The sequence below is a fragment of the Schistocerca piceifrons genome, chromosome 9 (genome assembly GCF_021461385.2).
Source record: "Schistocerca piceifrons isolate TAMUIC-IGC-003096 chromosome 9, iqSchPice1.1, whole genome shotgun sequence".
In the NCBI taxonomy this organism is placed as follows: domain Eukaryota; kingdom Metazoa; phylum Arthropoda; class Insecta; order Orthoptera; family Acrididae; genus Schistocerca; species Schistocerca piceifrons.
In genome coordinates, this window is record NC_060146.1 from 50,124,595 (window position 1) to 50,143,388 (window position 18,794).

Below are 18,794 nucleotides of genomic sequence, written 5' to 3' on the forward strand. Positions count from 1 at the left end.
CGTTTGAAAGTCTTTGCAGATGCCTCTTTGGTACATTACATTCTCCCCCCTGCGGGTTCAGGGGTAAGAATAGGCCCGCAGTATTCCTGCCTGTCGTAAGAGGCGACTAAAAGGAGTCTCAACTGTTTCGCCCTTTAATGTTATGGTCCCCTGAGGGGTTTGACCACTCTATTTCTAAATTTTTCCGTTAGTGCGTACCATTTGGGGAAGGACACCTTACGTGGTGCATCTTAAATCCATCTTGCCCTACGATCTGGCACGCCTGATATTTTCATGGAGTTGGACTTACATCGAGCTTCCGGCCACATCCGCTGCAGTGTGTTCCGGATAGCATCCCTTCTCTCCATTGTGCACTTCCGTCTTTGCCCTCGTGATGTACATGGATATTTTGACACCCGACATCCAGCATGGTAGTCAGTCCGTTGTGGTGGGGTCGTCATGTACCCTCTTGGTGGTAGCCCCCTGACTACACAGGGATCACACTGCTGATGCCTGAGCTGCTACCTCCCCACGTATGCCGAGGAGTAGATGCCTATCCCTTTGGGGCATCGGGACTCCCGGCAAAGGCCATCCTGCCGGGTGGTCTTTGCTGCGGCTGGGTGGCGCCCGTGGGGAGAGCCCCTGGCCGGAGTGGGTGGCATCAGGGCGGATGATCCACAATGAAGCGTGGTACATCATCTGTCGCTGGTGGGCCTCCACCAGCAGTCTCTAAGCGATCGAGGTCTAACCTCAATGGAAAGAAATTTGATCAGAGATCATTTCCCTCCCTGGCCACTCCATGGGAGGAACATTTGTCCAAAGAAGGCAGTGGAGATTATTCACCCCGGTACCTCGTGTGAACGTGAGCAGATGGGGAATCGTTTATGTCGACCAAGCCCCATTTTTTTGTGGAGCATTTAGAGGACAAGTTCGGGGAGGTGGAGGGCTTGTCCAAAATGCGCTATGGGTCAGTTCTCATCAAAACAGCATCCTCTGCCCAGTCATGGAGGTTGCTCATTGCGACAGGTTGGGGGATGTTTCCATCACCATCACTCCCCATAAGAGTTTAAACATGGTACAGGGTATTATATTCCACAGGGATCTTCCTTTGCGGTCCGACGATGACCTACGCGCCAATCTAGAACGACGAGGTGTTCACTTCGTCCGGCGCGTCCATCAGGGTCCGAGGGATAATCAGGTAGCCACCGGTGCCTTCAACTTCGCCTTCGAAGGTGATGTTTTACCCGAAAAGGTCAAGGTGATGGTTTACCGCTGTGATGTGAAGCCATATATCCCTCCTCCGATGCGGTGTTTTAAATGCTGGAAGTTCGGGCACATGTCATCTCGCTGTACTTCCGGCATCACATGTCGAGATTGTGGATGTCCTTCGCATCCCAATACTCCATGTGCTCCGCCTCCCATCTGTGTTAACTGCGGAGAACACCATTCCCCCTGCTCACCGGACTGTAGGATATTCCAGAAGGAACGAAAGATAATGGAATATAAGAACCTGGACTGCCTGACCTACACCGAGGCTAAACGGAAGTATGAGCGTCTCCATCCTGTGGCAATGACATCGACCTACGCCGCTGCTGCAACAACGGTTCTCCCATCGTCACTTATCGTTGGCTCTAAGACCTGTCAGAATCCACCGGCCCCCTTGGTTGTGGGGGGGCCCTTCACTCCCTTTTGCTCCTGCTCCATCTTCTTCAGGAGCAACACCCCCCCCCCCCCCCCCAACCATCGGGGACATAAGTTCCCCCTTCCCAGCCGGAGAAGAGTAAGACTTCTTCGGCTACTCTCGCCAGGAGGGGGTCCCTTGGGATCTGCCTTCGCAAGTTCTGACCAGTGGAAAAGTGGACACCCGCAAGTGGCTGAAACAACCATCAGTCCCTGGTCGTAGGGCCTCACGGTCCTCGCCCGTCCCTGAGACTGACCCAGTGAAGCCCTCCAAGCCTGAACCACTGAAGGCACAGCGAGAGAAACAGAAGAAGAAGAAAGTCCCCAAGGCTAACGACATTGCGGTGGCACCCATCCCACCGCTACCTACAAGCACTGCGTCAGAGGACGAGGTGAAGATTCTGGCGTCTGCTGAGGACCTCGATCTTGCCGGTCCCTCAGACGCCATGGAAAGCACTAGCACAGGTGCTCATTCGGAGGCAGCAGGTGACCCAGTGGCGTAATCTGCCTTTCCAGTCCCGTCACGCCTTTCTCAGACATGGACAATACCATCCTCCAGTGGAACTGCAGCGGTTTCTTCCACCATCTAGCTGAGCTCCGCCAACTTATCAGCCTTCACCCTTTCTTCTGCATTGCACTTCAGGAAACTTGGTTTCCAGCAATGCGAACCCCCGCCCTCCGTGGCTATCGGGGTTATTATAAGAACCGGGCAGCTTATGAAAGCGTGTCGGGTGGCGTCTGCATATATGTCCTTAACTCTCTTCACAGCGAGTCTGTCCCTCTACATACCGCTTTAGAGGTTGTCGCTGTTCGGGTGTGGATGCCACAGGCTGTTACTGTCTGCAGTCTTTACCTTCCACCGGATGGTGATGTCGCGCAGCATGTCCTGGCTGCTCTGATAGCCCAATTGCTGCCACCTTTCTTGTTACTGGGCGACTTTAACGCCCATAACCCTCTGTGGGGTGGGTCAGTGGCAACAGGTCGAGGCGCCACCATTGAGCATTTATTGGCGCAGCTCGATCTCTCGATTTTAAATGATTGTGCCTCCACACACTTCAGTGTGGCGCATGGCACATACTCCGCCATTGACCTATCGATCTGTAGCCCTAGCCTCTTACCGTCTGTCCAATGGAGTGTGCATGACGACCTGTGTGGTAGTGACCATTTTCCAATCTTTTGTCACTGCCACGGCGTCACTCTTCTGGGCACCCCAGCAGATGGCCTATGAATAAGGCTGACAGGGACTTGTTCTCCTCCATTGCCGCTATGGAGCCTCTCTCTAGTGACGACATTGATGCGGTGGTTCACTCAGTCACCACCAGCATCGTTACTGCCGCAGAATCTGCCATTCCCAGTTCTTCTGGGTCCCCTCAGCGGCGGACTGTGCCTTGGTGGTCATCTGAGATCGCTGAGGCGATTAAAGATCGCCGGCGGGCGCTACAGCGTCACAAGCGACATCCCTGCATTGAACACCTCATCACCTTCAAACGGCTGCAAGCGCTGGCCCGCCGCCTTATCCGCCAAAGCAAGCAGGAGTGCTGGGAGCGGTATGTGTCCACCATTGGCCTCCATGTCTCTCCATCGCAGGTCTGGGCCAAGATCCGACACCTCTATGGCTATTGGACCCCTGCCAGCGTCCCTGCGCTCTCACTGAATGGAGCAGTTTGTACAGACTCCAACGAAATTGCCAACAGCTTGGCAGAGCATTTTGCTCTTAGTTCCGCTTCTTCCAATTACCCACTGGCCTTCCGCTCCATTAAAGAGCGGATGGAACGTTGGAGCCTTTCTTTTCGCACCCACCACTCTGAATCCTATAATGCTCCATTCAGTGAGTGGGAATTTCACAGCGCCCTTGCCGCTTGCCCTGATACCGCTCCTGGGCCAGATCGCATTCACAGTCAGATGCTGAAACGCCTTTCAGTGGACTGCAAGCGACGCCTCCTCGGCCTTTACAACCGTCTCTGGGTCGCGGGTGAGTTTCCGTCGCAATGGCGGGAAAGCATTGTCATCCCCGTTTTGAAACCGGGCAAAGCGCTTTGGAGGTGGACAGCTACCGCCCCATTAGCCTCACCAACATTCTTTGCAAGCTTCTCGAACGGATGGTGAGCCGGCGCTTGAATTGGGTACTGGAGTCTCGGGGCCTTCTGGCTCCGTCTCAGGGTGGATTCCGTAAAGGCCACTCTGCCACCGACAATCTGGTGAGTCTGGAGTCGGCCGTCCGTACTGCCTTTGCCCGCCGTCAGCACCTGGTTGCTGTCTTTTTCGACATGCGGAAGGCGTATGATACGACATGGCGTCATCACATACTTTCTATGCTTCATGGATGGGGTCTTCGGGGCCCTCTTACGCTCTTTATCCGAAATTTTCTGTCGTATCGTACCTTCCACATGCAAGTTGCGGCCTCTCATAGTTCCTCCCGAGTCCAGGAGAACGGGGTACCACAGGTATCTGTCCTCAGTGTCTGCCTGTTTTTAATCTCAATAAACGGGCTTGCTGCAGCGGTGGGAAATTCTGTCTCCGCTTCCCTGTATGCTGACGACTTCTGCCTTTACTACAGCTCTACTGGCATTGCAGCTGTTGAACGTCAGCTATAGGGCGCTATCCGCAAGGCGCAGTCTTGGGCTGTAGCGCATGGTTTTCAGTTTTTGGCTACCAAGACCCGCGTTATGCATTTCTGCCGGCGCCGAACGGTCCATCCTGAGCCGCGGCTTTATCTTGCCGACGAACTTCTTGCTGTCGTGGAGACCCACAGGTTTTTGGGTGTAGTTTTTGATGCCCGGCTGACTTGGCTGCCTCATATTCGGCAGGTTAAACAGGCGTGTTGGCGGCATCTAAATGCTCTGAGATGCTTGAGCCACACCCGCTGGGGCGCCGACCGATCTACCCTGTTACGGCTCTACAAGGCGTTAATCCAGTCCCGTCTGGATTATGGGAGCCTGGCTTATGGCTCAGCATCCCCATCTGCGTTGCAGGTGCTGGACCCAATCCTCCACAGCGGGATACGCCTTGCCACTGGTGCTTTCCGTACCAGCCCTGTGGACAGCATACTAGTGGAGGCAGGTGTCCCTCCACTGCGGTTACGGCACCAACGTTTGCTAGCCGCTTATGCTGTCCATGTTTTCAGCTTGCCCGGCATCCTAACTATCGGCTACTATTCCCAGAGTCGCACATCCATCTTCCAGAACGTCGACCCAGGGCTGGCAGTACGATCGCGGTCCGCGTCCGAGAGCTTCTCTCCGGGCTTGGGGCCTTACTTCTTCCGCCTCCTTTCAGGGCACCTCTGCGTACACCCCCATGGTGTGTGCCTCGCCCTCTCCTTCAGCTGGAATTGGCACAGGGCCCGAAGGACTCAGTCCCTCCGGAGGCCTTCCGCCACCGCTTTCTTTCCCTCCTCAGGGCTCTGTCATTGCGTACACTGATGGCTCGATGGTTGCTGGTCGTGCCGTTTATGCACTTACTCTAGGGGACCATTCCAAATAACATTCATTGCCGGCTGGCTGCAGCGTGTACACTGGTGAGCTGGTCGCCATCTTTCGTGCCCTAGAGTATATCCGCTCCTGCTCAGGTGAGTCCTTCGTGTTCTGTAGTGATTCCCTGAGCGGTTTACAAGCTCTCGACCAGTGTTTCCCTCGTTCTCGTCTGGTGATGGCTATCCAGGAGTCCCTGCATACTCTTGCCCGTTGCAGCCGCTCTGTGGTCTTTGTGTGGACCCCCGGTCATGTCGGTATCCCGGGCAATGAATATGTTGACCGCCTGGCGAAAGAGGCCATCAGTAAACCATCTATGGACATTGGCCTCACAGAGACTGATTTGTGAGCAGTCCTCCGCCGAAAAGTTTTTGCCCTTTGGGTCGCTGATTGGCGCGATCGGATCACGCCCAATAAACTCCGTGCCATTAAGGAGACAACTGTGTGGCGGTCATCCATGCGAGCCAACCGCAGGGACTCAGTCGTCCTTTGTCGGCTCCGCATTGGCCACTCTTGGCTGACACACAGTTACTTACTGCGTCGGGAGGACCCTCCTCTGTGTCGCTGCGGGGCGGCTTTGACACTGGCCCACATTTTGTTGGCCTGCCCCCTTTTAGCCGTGGTCAGGCAGACATTTGCGCTGCCTGATACACGCTCCCTGCCCTTTTAACTGATGACCCTGCTATGGCTGGCTTAGTTTTACGTTTTATTCAGGCAGGGGGTTTTTATCATTTAATTTGAGTGTTTGTTTTATTTTATTGTTTTGTGTTGATTCTGGCCTTTGGCCTACGGTTTTAAACTGTGTTTTTAATGTGTTCTTGGTGGTTGGCTTTTCCTTTTTTATTCTATGTTCGGCCAACCACCGCCACACTCCGTGTGATTTTAATTTGTTATGTCTGTTCTTTGTCTGAATTTTTCTTGTCCTGCGTTGTCTGTTGTCTCTATTATCTGTTTTTTTACTCTGTGTGGTAGTTTTTAAGTTTTGGAACAAGGGGCCGATGACCATTGCAGTCTGGTCCCTTTAATCCCACAAACCAACCTACATTACATTCTGCATAGAAATTAAAGTCATCTTAGAATTAGAAATCTAGTCAGTTGCCATGCTTCATTTCTGACTGTATCACTATTCAGCATAAGAATAATATGAATATAAACATGACATAATATGTATATTCTTCCGCGTTTGCTGTTGTCTCACTCTAGTTTTGTAGTTTATTAGGCAGATAGGATTTAAATGAGATAGCAGCAAACACGAAAGAATACATGGCATAATGTTTACATTTTTCTACCTTTTCTTTTAATTTATTTACTGATGCAGAGGTTTTGGCGCCAGTATTTATCTTTATGCCTGCAAAGAATACCTGTGTTGCACTACATGTATTTGACGGCAGAAGTTAGTTGTGGCGACACCCACCAGCATTTTTCAGAACTTCCGCTAGTCCTTGCTGGCTCTTTGATCATCTTGTGATAATAAAAGGGAGCTTTTACAAGACTTGTGGGTTACTTTGTTGCTTGGTACTTAGGGATGATTGTGTCTTTTCCAGGGATTTTAGTGTCTTTCATGTTTCAGTCTTTTACGATGATATCAAAAAATTATATTTTGCCATCCTTCTCAAATTTTACAATTGGTTTGATGTCTGTACAGTTGTATGCAAACAGCTCCACCACTTGTGGAAACAGAGCGTTCAGCTAATGATGATTGTGTATGTCCATGGGTTTCTCCATGCTATGCTTGCTCAGAAGAATAATTCTGGAACGTTTTCGCATTTGCTACTCAGCCTCTCTGAAATGACAAAATCCTTGCATGCATTGTTCACTGTCAAAGCAAAAATTTGCTATCTTCTTTAGTATTTTTGGTGTGTATGACTCTCAAGTCACTCGTAGACCACACACTATTTTAGCAGGTGGACTTGCTGTTATGTTCACGTAGCCAAAAGTATTGCAATAAGTGCTGTTGAAATATTATGGAGGTAAGACTGCGTTATCAAGAACTAACAGTTGTCTCACTTGCAAAACTGCACTTACACAAATTTTACAGTGTTATATAGTCTATATGATTAAATATGATTTTTTGGACTTTGTTTTTACATTTGAATAGTGTATTATTGTATTCATCTTATGTAGCAACTGAATTATAGTTTAAAAAAAAATGACTTATAGCACTTTGTCATAGTTTTATGAATAAATGCTGTAAAGGACATGTTATATTGTCGATCTCATTGCCCTGAACATTTTTGGACAGCAAGCATTCTGTAACCCTGAATAAGTGAAATGATTGTCTGATATGTTTATTTTCAGGAGGTGAAAGCCAATCCAACTAACTATGATGCATGGTTTGATTACTTGCGACTAGTTGAGAGTGAAGGAAATTTAGATGTTATTCGGGATACGTATGAGAGAGCCATAGCAAATGTTCCACCTACAAAGGTTAGTATAATGATATATTTTACTGACTGATTTCAGTTACAATTACAGTTCAGTAGAACTGATGCACCAACCCTTTGACTGCTGGAGGTGCACCATCTGCTTGGCGTGCTGAGGCACCGCGGCCTGTGGCATAATCTGACTAAATGCACTAAATGCCCGTCCTTCGGAGTCACCGCCGGGACCGGAGCAACCTATGCTGCCCAACCCACCCTATGGCTGAATACTTAGAGGGCTTATTACGATCCGCCCAAAGCCAGTTTGAATTTTTGGCAACTTTGAGCTGTAATATCTCGGGCAGTAGTTTTGCATAGAAATCAAATATAGCCAAATTTTACAACTTTATGCGTTCTCTTAAGAATAATAATGAAAAGAATTTTACTAGCTGTATTGAGTCTGAAAATTGTAGGTAAAATTGGCCATAACATAAGGACCCAAAAAAATTTCGAAGTTTGGCTTCTTGCATCCCCTGGACTAATGCTATGACGAACGTGAAACTTGACATGTAGTAATCTAACAACACAGTTTTCTTAAATATAAAGTTCATTTCTGTAGCACTTTCCAGTACTGAATGAATTAAATGCAAAATTGCAGATTTTGTAGAAACATAAAAAATGTGGCATTTTCATTCTGATTTTGCTAAAAAAAAAACTACGCTCTATAAAACTTGCCTAGCTGTACAATAGGAATGAAAGTTGGGCGCAAAAATCATGCCCAAAAACAATGTAAACTTCAGATTTGCATATCTCGAACACATGATGAAAATGAAATTTAGGTGAAATAGATTGATATCACAATGATATGGATTAAAAATTTTTATTCTCCTACTGTTTTCCAATAATCTACAAATTAGTCAAAATGATATTGCTTTTTATGAGAAGATAAAATCAGGGTATATTTGATACTACTTTTACAAGTACTATTTTCTGGCAGTGCTTCAAAGCCAGCCTCATTCGAACAAACAATTTTAATCCCCCCACCCTGTCCTGAACAGTGAGTCGAATCTCATCCATATTTGTACTACTAAGGATAAAAGAATATAACTGTCTATGTTACATGTTAATAATTTCAATGTATCGTATGTAGATTAATATATGGGGTTTGCTATACTGGTGCAACATACTCGGTGTAATTACATTTGCCACGGTACAGCTATTGTGCCATCTCAATCACCAAGACCATTCACTTGCCTGTTAACTGCTACATACGAAGCAGTCAGGCATTGTTTGAATAAATTTACACATGTTGCATCTATTTCCCATCTTTCTTTTCGATCTGGGCTTTGGACCAGCACTGGCGAAGTTAAAAATAAATTTATATATTTTTTACATTTTTGCCTTTTCTTTTATTTGTAATTCATTCAAAAGTGTCAATAAATTTTCTCAGATTTAGTTCTCAGTGATTAGTAATGCTTCTTTGTAAGATAAGTCTCAAAGCAGGGTACAACACATAATTGAACATTGCAAGTTTTGCATTGGTATCTAGTTTCCTGATGCACTTTCTGTTTCCTGCAAACCACGCATCTGCACATTAACGTACTTTTCTGCGAATGTTCACTCACGATAACAGCCAGAAAATGTCTCCCTGTGAGTATTTTTCTAGTCTCCCTTATGAGAGAAAGATGAAACTCTGTGAGTGCCATTTTTCGCCGTGTTACCAAACGGTGGAGAGCATGAACATTATAATGTACAAATCCAGAATGTGAAAAAAAAAATTTCGTGTACCATTTCACAGTATTACACACTGATCCCACTGAGCTCAGTAACATGTCACAATGGTCAATTGCACCCATACTCGAAATGCAATCTACAATACATTGTGTTTTCTTTTATTTTTTCGCCAGTATTTCTGGCAGTCTTCTCTGTTTGTGTTGTGTGACTTGTGGTCAACATGGACACCTGTCTCATATCGCACCACTTGATAGCAAGGGTCATGTCATTGGACTTAAACTCAGTTTCTCCTCATTTAAATTTCTTCTGCAGTTTTGGTATGTTGCGCCTGTTCTTACGAACAGTGTCACATGCAGCTGTTCCATGGTTGTGCAGCAAGAGGAACAGGTCTGGGCTGGAGTAGCAATTATCAATATATAGAATATTATCCTATTCCAAATACAGTCCCATAAGAGTTGCCACTACTTCGCCACTTTTTCCTAAATTGTGGAACTCAATTTCTGTTGTGCCTGTACGTACAATAAAATCCAAAATATACCCACTCTTACAGTCACACAGAACAAATGTCTTTATTCCAAATCTACTTCGCTAGGTTGGGTAAAGTGCTTAAAAGATAATCATCCTTTGAACAGCAAGAGACTTTCATCTATACAAAGCTTATGATGTGGATGAAATGAATTACGAAATGTCTTATGAGCCTTGTCAACAATCGTCCTAATTTTAAATAGACTGTTGCCTCCAGTGCTCACACAGTTATCACTGAAGTGTAACATTCTCAGAAGTAGACAAAAACGGTCTCGGGACATAATTTCCCTGAAAACGGGTGTGTTCAAAAGTGTCTCTCTGGACCAATAATCACTTAATTTTAACTTCTTAACTTGCACCATTAGAAGGCAAATAGCAACAAAACAATACATTTCCTCAAATCCAGTGTCTTTCCACTTTGACAGTCGAGAATTCAAAGATTCTGTAGTATTTTGTCTGGTGTAAACGTAAAAATGATTTGTTTTGTCTGCAATAAATTGCAACTGTTCTTCAGACTAAATATTGCAAAAAATGAAAGAATGCTTGGGTCAGTATCTAATTTGCATTTGTGTCCTGAACTCGAGTCAGCAGAGTAATGATTTAAAGGTGAAATCGGTTTCTTTCCAGTCAAATGTGTCACTTAAGCGCACTATTTTCTGAACCGTTTCACTTTCACTTTTTGATTTCTCGGATTCAGAAGAACTGCTGACTGTAATTCTTGCTCTCCCCTCTGATATAAAAGGCTGAAGATTAAAGCTTTGAGATTCTGTTGAAGACTCATAACTGCTAGCAACATCAGATAATTCACACTCACTGTCACTCCTAGTGAGCATATCCAGGATCTATTAATCTGTGCAACAACAGTGATGTGACATCTCTCCTTTAGAACACAAGAAAATTGATGAAAACACGGGAAGCGAAGTCGAATTCTGCAAAGAGGCAATAGAGCATCAGACATACATGCACTCTCGAACAATACAGTCAGACCACTGAACAGCTACTAGAAGAGCAAGGCAAAAAGACAGTTCTGCATGTTTACACATCTGTCGTTCTCAGATAGCTGTGACTCAGCACACTTAAACTCGTCCCTAGCAATGGAAAGGCCGGTGGTACGGTACGCGTCAACGTGTCCTTAGCGCTGTAGGGAAGACCAAGGGCTGCACTTAAACATATTGGGTGCGCCAGGGGAACGGCGAGGCATGACGAGTCAACATATCCCCAGCAGTCAAAGGGTTAATGCATGTATTTCTTGGTTTTAATTGACTTCTGTTCTTCCAGTCCATGGTTTAGAACTGTTAACCATTTAACATCATTATAGTCACTAGAGTGTAATTTGGGCTAGCAGTTAATGATAGACATAAGAATTAAAAAGTGTAAATTGCATATTTTCACATGGAATAGGTTCTCTAACATTCCTTGATTAGCCTTCATGGTCTTGCATTGTGGTATATTCCAGGAGAAGCAATTTTGGCGGAGATATATTTATCTCTGGATCAACTACGCCCTGTTTGAAGAGCTGGAAGCAGAAGATGAAGAACGGACGAGGCAGGTCTACAGGGCATGTCTTCAGTTGCTGCCTCATAAGATATTTACCTTTTCGAAGATATGGTTGCTTTATGCCCAGTTTGAAGTTAGGTGCAAGAATCTGCGGGTGGCGAGGAAAACATTGGTGAGTTCTGACATATTCTCCAGTCACACATTTAAATAACTGGTATGTGATGTATAATGATTATTAAATTTTAATATAGCTTTCAAGCTGTTATCCCAGTTTCTGTTTTTAAAAATATTGAGGATTTATTGAATTTGTGCATTGAATGACTTCGGTGCATAAATTCACACAAGTCCGAAAACTGTGGCAAGTCATTGATACATGAGAAAAATTAAAAAAATAACTAGAATTTTTGTGTTTTGGAAAAGAATTTCAGTTATTCACATGTATCAATGTTAACTTCTTGAAAATAATACCCTTTACCTGTTGTACACATTATTTATTTCAAGTTTCTCCTACCAGTCACTTTTATTTTATTTTATGCTTAATCTAACATAATGCAATGCATTTCGAACATATTCTGTTCATTTTCAAGCGCTAATACATACATACATACATACATACATAGAGAAATGTTACTTAAAAATAAACAGTCTTAAACTAGAATACTTTGTCCATTGTTTTTTAATTTTTTAATGTAGCTGCTGGTGTGGCATTTGGGGGGAAGGAGGGGGCAGTGTATATCTAGAAATCAAAATCAGTGATGTCTTGCTGGTTTTCTTCTTTGTTGTTGACTATGTATATTACAGCCTGTATCGGATGTAGATAGATTTGCTTCAGTTATGTGTTACGAAAATAGTGTGAAAGGTTTTTATATGACAGTTGATCACTTACAATTTCACCCTCTTGCTTCTTCACTTGCATCATTGGTGTAATGGCGGAGCTGTTGTTTGTTATTACACTATTGCACATTATATTTTGTCACTGATTGCCACTGCACAAATTGCTTTGATGTTATACACACAACACAAGATGGCGGACTGTAACATGTGAGTCTGTATCGATTATCAAGGTTTTGTATCGATATTCTTGGTTCTAGTCAATTATTTACGTTGACATTTCTTGAATCTATTGAGTTAGAACTGGCTGAAGACTGTTGAAGAATTTTGAGTTTTTGAATACGGTTATTTCATTAAGAATGTTATCTCCATTCTTTGTGTTATGTATGAAAATTTTCATTTCTTCCGTGATATCCATTCTTTTACTTTTTCCTATTTTGTGTAAAATTTTGAGGTTGTCTTCGATTTTCAAAGGGTGGCCTGTGTCTTTAATGTGTGTTGCTACTGCTGATTTGTTACATATATCAAGGCTGTAGCAGTCTAAATGTTCTTTGAATCCGGTTCTGAAATTTCTGCCTGTTTGGCGAATATAATATTTATTACATTGGCTGCAGGTAATTTTGTAACTGCCATATGCATCAATACATGTATCTGGTGGTTTTATATTGTGAATAAGCTTCCTACTTAGGTTGTTGTTGGTGCTGAAGCTAATTTTTACTTCTGTATTTTTGAATGGTCTCGCTAATTTGTCAGATACTATTCCAAGGTATGGCATTTTTACATATTTGACTGCTGGAGCACTGTCAGTTGTTAGTGTAGTTTGATGTTGTTTGTTCAGTCTATTTTTTATCTGTTGTGACATGGTATTAATTAGAGAAGGGTCATATCCATTGTTTATTGCAGTATATGTTATGGTTTCTATTTCTTGTTGGAGTTATGTATGTTGAAGTGGAAATTTGTGTGCTCTGTACAGCACTGATCTATAAGCAGCTTTTTTGTGGGAGGAGGGATATGTTGAGGAGTTTGGTATAGTGGTGTCATTGCCAGTAGGTTTTCTGTAAACATTGAAAGCTACCTTTTGGTTCTGTTTTGATATTTTTATGTCAAGAAAAGGTATCGTGTTGTCTTCTTCCTGTTCAAGGGTGAATTGAATATTTTTATGTAGTCTATTGAATTTATGAAAGAGGTTTGTCACTTCATCTTCTGTACCATCAAATAGAATGAGGGTGTCATCTACATATCTCTTATGGAATTTAACTTTGCTTGTGATGTTATCATTTAGGGTTAGAATTTAATTTTCTATATGGTTGATAAATATTTCAGCTAATAGGCCACTGAGAGGGCTTCCCATTACCAGTCCTTGGCCCTGCTTGTAAATTTTATTGTTAAAAGAGAAGTCATTATGTGAGAGCACTAGATTAAGTACATCTACAAGTTCTATGATTTCTGGTTTGCTCATTGTCTTGTTTCTCAATAGGTTCATTCTTATTATCTCAACTGTTTCATCTACAGTTATACTGCTGTGAAGGTTGACAATATCTAGGGATAGAAGCTTGGCTTGAGATGGTACCGTCAAATCTTTCAAACTGTTGATAAGTTCATAACTGTTCTTTATGGAATATGATTTTTCAAATGTGTATTTTTTTACAAGTATGTCATTTAGTTCTCTCATTAATTTGTAGGCTGGGCTATTAATTGAGTTCACAATAGGCCTGATAGGTGTGTTGGTTTTATGTACTTTTGGTTGTGCTCTGAGTTTGGGGGCTGTTGGGTTCATCACAATAAGGTCTCATACTTCATTCTTTGTGAAAAGGAAGTTACTGTTGCTGAGGCATTTTCTTATTTTAGCTTGAAACTTTGGTGTGGGGTCAACTTGGACTTCCAGTATATGGTTGTTTGCAAAGAATTTGAGTGTTTTGTGTATATAATCATCCTTAAACATAACAGAAAATAAAGATGATGTGACTTACTGAACGAAAGCTCTGGCAGGTCGATAGACACATAAACAAACACAAACACACACACACAAAATTCAAGCTTTCGCAACAAACTGTTGCCTCATCAGGAAAGAGGGAAGGAGAGGGAAAGACGAGAGGATGTGGGTTTTAAGGGAGAGGGTAAGGAGTCATTCCAATCCCGGGAGCAGAAAGACTTACCTTAGGGGGAAAAAAGGACAGGTATACACTCGCACACACACACATTTCCATCCACACATATGCAGACACAAGCAGACATATTTAAAGACAAAGAGTTTGGGCAGAGATGTCAGTCGAGGCAGAAGTGAAGAGGCAAAGATGATGTTGAATGACAGGTGAGGTATGAGTGGCGGCAACTTGAAATTAGCGGAGATTGAGGCCTGGTGGGTAACGGGAAGAGAGGATATATTGAAAAGCAAGTTCCCATCTCCGGAGTTCGGATAGGTTGGTGTTGGTGGGAAGTATCCAGATGACCCGGACGGTGTAACACTGTGCCAAGATGTGCTGGCCGTGCACCAAGGCATGTTGAGCCACAGGGTGATCCTCATTACCAACAAACACTGTCTGCCTGTGTCCATTCATGCAAATGGACAGTTTGTTGCTGGTCATTCCCACATAGAATGCATCACAGTGTAGGCAGGTCAGTTGGTAAATCACGTGGGTGCTTTCACATGTGGCTCTGCCTTTGATCGTGTACACCTTCCGGGTTACAGGACTGGAGTAGGTGGTGGTGGGAGGGTGCATGGGACAGGTTTTACACCGGGGGCGGTTACAAGGATAGGAGCCAGAGGGTAGGGAAGGTGGTTTGGGGATTTCATAGGGATGAACTAACAGGTTACGAAGGTTAGGTGGACGGCGGAAAGACACTCTTGGTGGAGTGGGGAGGATTTCATGAAGGATGGATCTCATTTCAGGGCAGGATTTGAGGAAGTCTTATCCCTGCTGGAGAGCCACATTCAGAGTCTGGTCCAGTCCCCGAAAGTATCCTGTCACAAGTGGGGCACTTTTGTGGTTCTTCTGTGGGGGGATTCTGGGTTCGAGGGGATGAGGAAGTGGCTCTGGTTATTTGCTTCTGTACCAGGTCGGGAGGGTAGTTGCGAGATGCGAAAGCTGTTGTCAGGTTGTTGGTGTAATGGTTCAGGGTTCCGGACTGGAGCAGATTCGTTTGCCACAAAGACCTAGGCTGTAGGGAAGGGACCGTTTGATGTGGAATGGGTGGCAGCTGTCATAATGGAGGTACTGTTGCTTGTGTGGGGTTTGATGTGGACGAACGTGTGAAGCTGGCCATTGGACAGGTGGAGGTCAACATCAAGGAAAGTGGCATGGGATTTGGAGTAGGACCAGGTGAATCTGATGGAACCAAAGGAGTTGAGGTTGGAGAGGAAAATCTGGAGTTCTTCTTCACTGTGAGTCCAGATCGTGAAGATGTCATCAATAAATCTGTACCAAACTTTGGGTTGGCAGGCTTGGGTAACCAAGAAGGCTTCCTCTAAGCGACCCATGAATAGGTTGGTGTATGAGGGGGCCATCCTGGTACCCATGGCTGTTCCCTTTAATTGTTGGTATGTCTGGCCTTCAAAAGTGAAGAAATTGTGGGTCAGGATGAAGCTGGCTAAGGTGATGAGGAAAGAGGTTTTAGGTAGGGTGGCAGGTGATCGGCGTGAAAGGAAATGCTCCATCGCAGCGAGGCCCTGGACGTGCGGAATATTTGTGTATAAGGTCCACTTGTGTATAAGGTCTACTTGTGCAAATTTAATGGTGCCTTGTTTCTGGAATGCCACTAAATAATATGAAGGTCTTTTCTGATTTCGTACTTTCTTGTGTTGCATCTCTATGCATTGAGTCTGTGAGATCATAACCATAATCTTTGTAACTGATGAAGGCCAGTCCTCTTTGCTGATACACTACTCGTGCTCAATTTGTAATCTGTAAGTTTTGTAACTTAACAAAGCAGTAATTAAGAATGCAACATTTTTTATGATCCCAATCATGCAGCCAAAGCAAATATCTCTGTAATCATCTGCAGCAATTATGTGTGCAGGTATCTGTAACAAATGACTCTAGCCACAGTACCTGTGTTATGTAGATTCTGTCATGGCAGCTGTCTCTTTTTAAATTATCTGTTTGTACCATTCACTATAAAGGTTCCATATCCAAAAACCAATGTGATTACTGAATATGTAATAGTCAGCTCAATCACGGCAAAGTCTCTGGAGTTATGGCAAGACAACTTGTTGCTGTGGTTAGGGAATCGATTCGTTTTAGGCCACGATATGCCAGCATCAAGCATGCACTAGTACATTGCTTACCGTAATCCAAAGCTAAGCATCTCGACAAGTTGTGTACCGAAAAGCACCTTGTGGTATCTGGGGTGGGGCGTTGAATAGACCCAAGGTGTAGCTCCATAAGACACAATGGAAAGGAGTCATATCAGTCAAAGTTTCACATTGAGGACTAGGGTATTATCAGCACAACTGTCAGTTTTAGCTTACATCACTTGTTGGGTGTAGTGACCTCCACATTTCTGAAATTCACAGAAGTGTGAGGCATTTTGGGGAGAAAGCTGTATGTCATGCACAATCTATCGACCGCACATTGTGATTCTCTGCACATAATATTTGAGTGGATTTATGTTCACTTCTGAAATAGTATGCAGTAGCTAATCCATTGTGGGAAAGTGGGCCATCATGTTTCTTAATGGTGGTTTGAGCCCTCTGACAGCACAGGTATCACGCTGCCGATGCCTGGCTGAGCTTCGAACTCCTCATGTATCCAGGATGCCAGGAATTGCTAATATGGTGCGCTTCCATGGATGGACAGAGCCTCTTATTGGAGCGAGTGGCATGAAGGTGAACGATCCCCAATGAAAGGATCAAACTTGCCCATACAGATAGTCATGTCAACACAATCATGTCAGCAGATAGAAAACAAGATATCTACACAGAGACTTAAAATGCCACAGTGTTCCCATCAATGACCATGCCATGGGATGAGAGTCGGGTAGGGAAAATTGAAAGTAGACAGTTCACCCAGTTCATGGTATGCTCCAGAATGGATGGAGAATCTTTTGCAACAATGAAGCTACCGTTTTCCTCGCAATGCCTTGAAAATATTGAGGATAGGTTTGGAGACATTGCTGAAATAGAGAAAATGAGAACTGGATCTCTGCTGATGAAAATTTGAAATTCTAACCAAACGCAGGCACTTCACACCTGTAAAGAACTTGTTGGTATACTCTTCTTATAAAAGACTTAACAGGATTCACAGTGTCATCTTCCATTGGGACCTAATGCCACAAAGAAATGAAGAAACGTGCGCTAATTTAGAGCAGCATGGAGCACTTTCTGTTCATTGGATTCTGAGAGGACTGAAGAATAATAGGGTAGGCACCAGAGCTTTCAACATAGTCTTCGATTGAGTTGTTTTAACTGAGAAAGTTAAGATTATGGTGTATAAGTGTGGTGTGAAGCTGTATTTTCGTCCACCTGTGACACGCATTAGGTGCCAGAGGTTTGACCGCATGTTCTGTCTCTGTACTAATGAGTCTGCTTGTGGGGCATGTGATTAGGATAACACCTGAAGGCAGACCTTGCGTACATCCCCTGACTGGGTAAACTGCCCAGAACACCACCCCCTCATTTGCTGGCAGGTTTTCTTTTCAAAAGGGAGAATAAAATCCAGGAATATAAAATGTTTGACAGTTTCTCATATCAAAATGCTAATAAGAAGTTTGAATGGCTGCAGCCAATCAACATATCGTCAGCTGTTACAAACATTGTGATAAAATCGGCACCTAGCCTAATGATGACAAAGTCTCAGACACCAACTGCTGGCACTACCTATGTCAAAGCCTGTTTTTCATTCAAAGGACAGGACATCAGCCCCCTGGACCCTCAAATCCACAGCACCGGTAGTAACCACCCCACCAGTGCAGCCGGAGATGCCTTGTTCTTCTTTGGCATTGTTTTCCCAATTAATGTTCTTTTAATGGAATTGTAATGGCTTTCATTGCCACCCGACCAAACTCCATTAGCTGATTGCTACTTACTCTGTAGTTGGTGTGGCAATTCTTGATACATGGTTCTACCTCCTTATGCTAAAAATTATGAATCCTACTGTAAAAACTGCATTAACATTCACAGGGCATTTGGAAGAGTCTGTCCACTTGTACATTTGAGTACTTTCATTGTGCAGGTGTGTCTAAACTTCAGATTAAGAGCTGGGGCAGTCAGAGTCTGCATATCTGCTAAGTAACAATACGTAATTTCTGTGAACGCCCCCACTCCCCCCCCCCCCCCCCCAATAAAGATCTATGCCATAACACAAGCTCATGAGCTGGTGGAGCTAGTGGAACAGCTGCCTGCACCATTTCCCCTACTGTGCAACAGCTGTTCACAGTAGTTCCTGGCTGCTTCCTCACTGGTGACATCTGTACTGATCCCATGGTCATTTCTGAATGTTTCAGAAATTTGTCTGTGTGCAGTAACTACTACCCTAATTCTCTGATCTAGAAATGCCTGGCGAGTGAAACTACTTATCCTTCCATGCACAAGGCTTTGAATTATACAGTGTTCCATTTAGTGAAAGGGACTTTCACTCAGACTTTCATATCCCTTCGACAGTTCCAGGTTTTGGTAAGTTCAGCCCTTAGGAACCAATATGTACATGGCAATAGGACCTCTCAGGGATCAGTTTTGAGCATAATCCCCTTTGTCATTGCAGTCAGTGGTTGTCCACACACGTGA

General features: G+C 44.2%; 1 protein-coding gene across 2 annotated transcripts in view; it reads left to right on the forward strand.

Moving 5' to 3' along the window:
• The window catches only part of LOC124717107 (protein crooked neck), an 82,731-nt gene that overhangs the window by 25,492 nt on the left and 38,445 nt on the right, over nt 1–18,794 (forward strand). For both annotated transcript variants that reach the window (XM_047243818.1, XM_047243819.1), the window contains exons 8-9: nt 7,425–7,553; nt 11,202–11,414. In XM_047243818.1, coding sequence (XP_047099774.1) covers nt 7,425–7,553; nt 11,202–11,414 — 342 coding nt within the window. The remainder of the gene's footprint in view (nt 1–7,424; nt 7,554–11,201; nt 11,415–18,794) is intronic.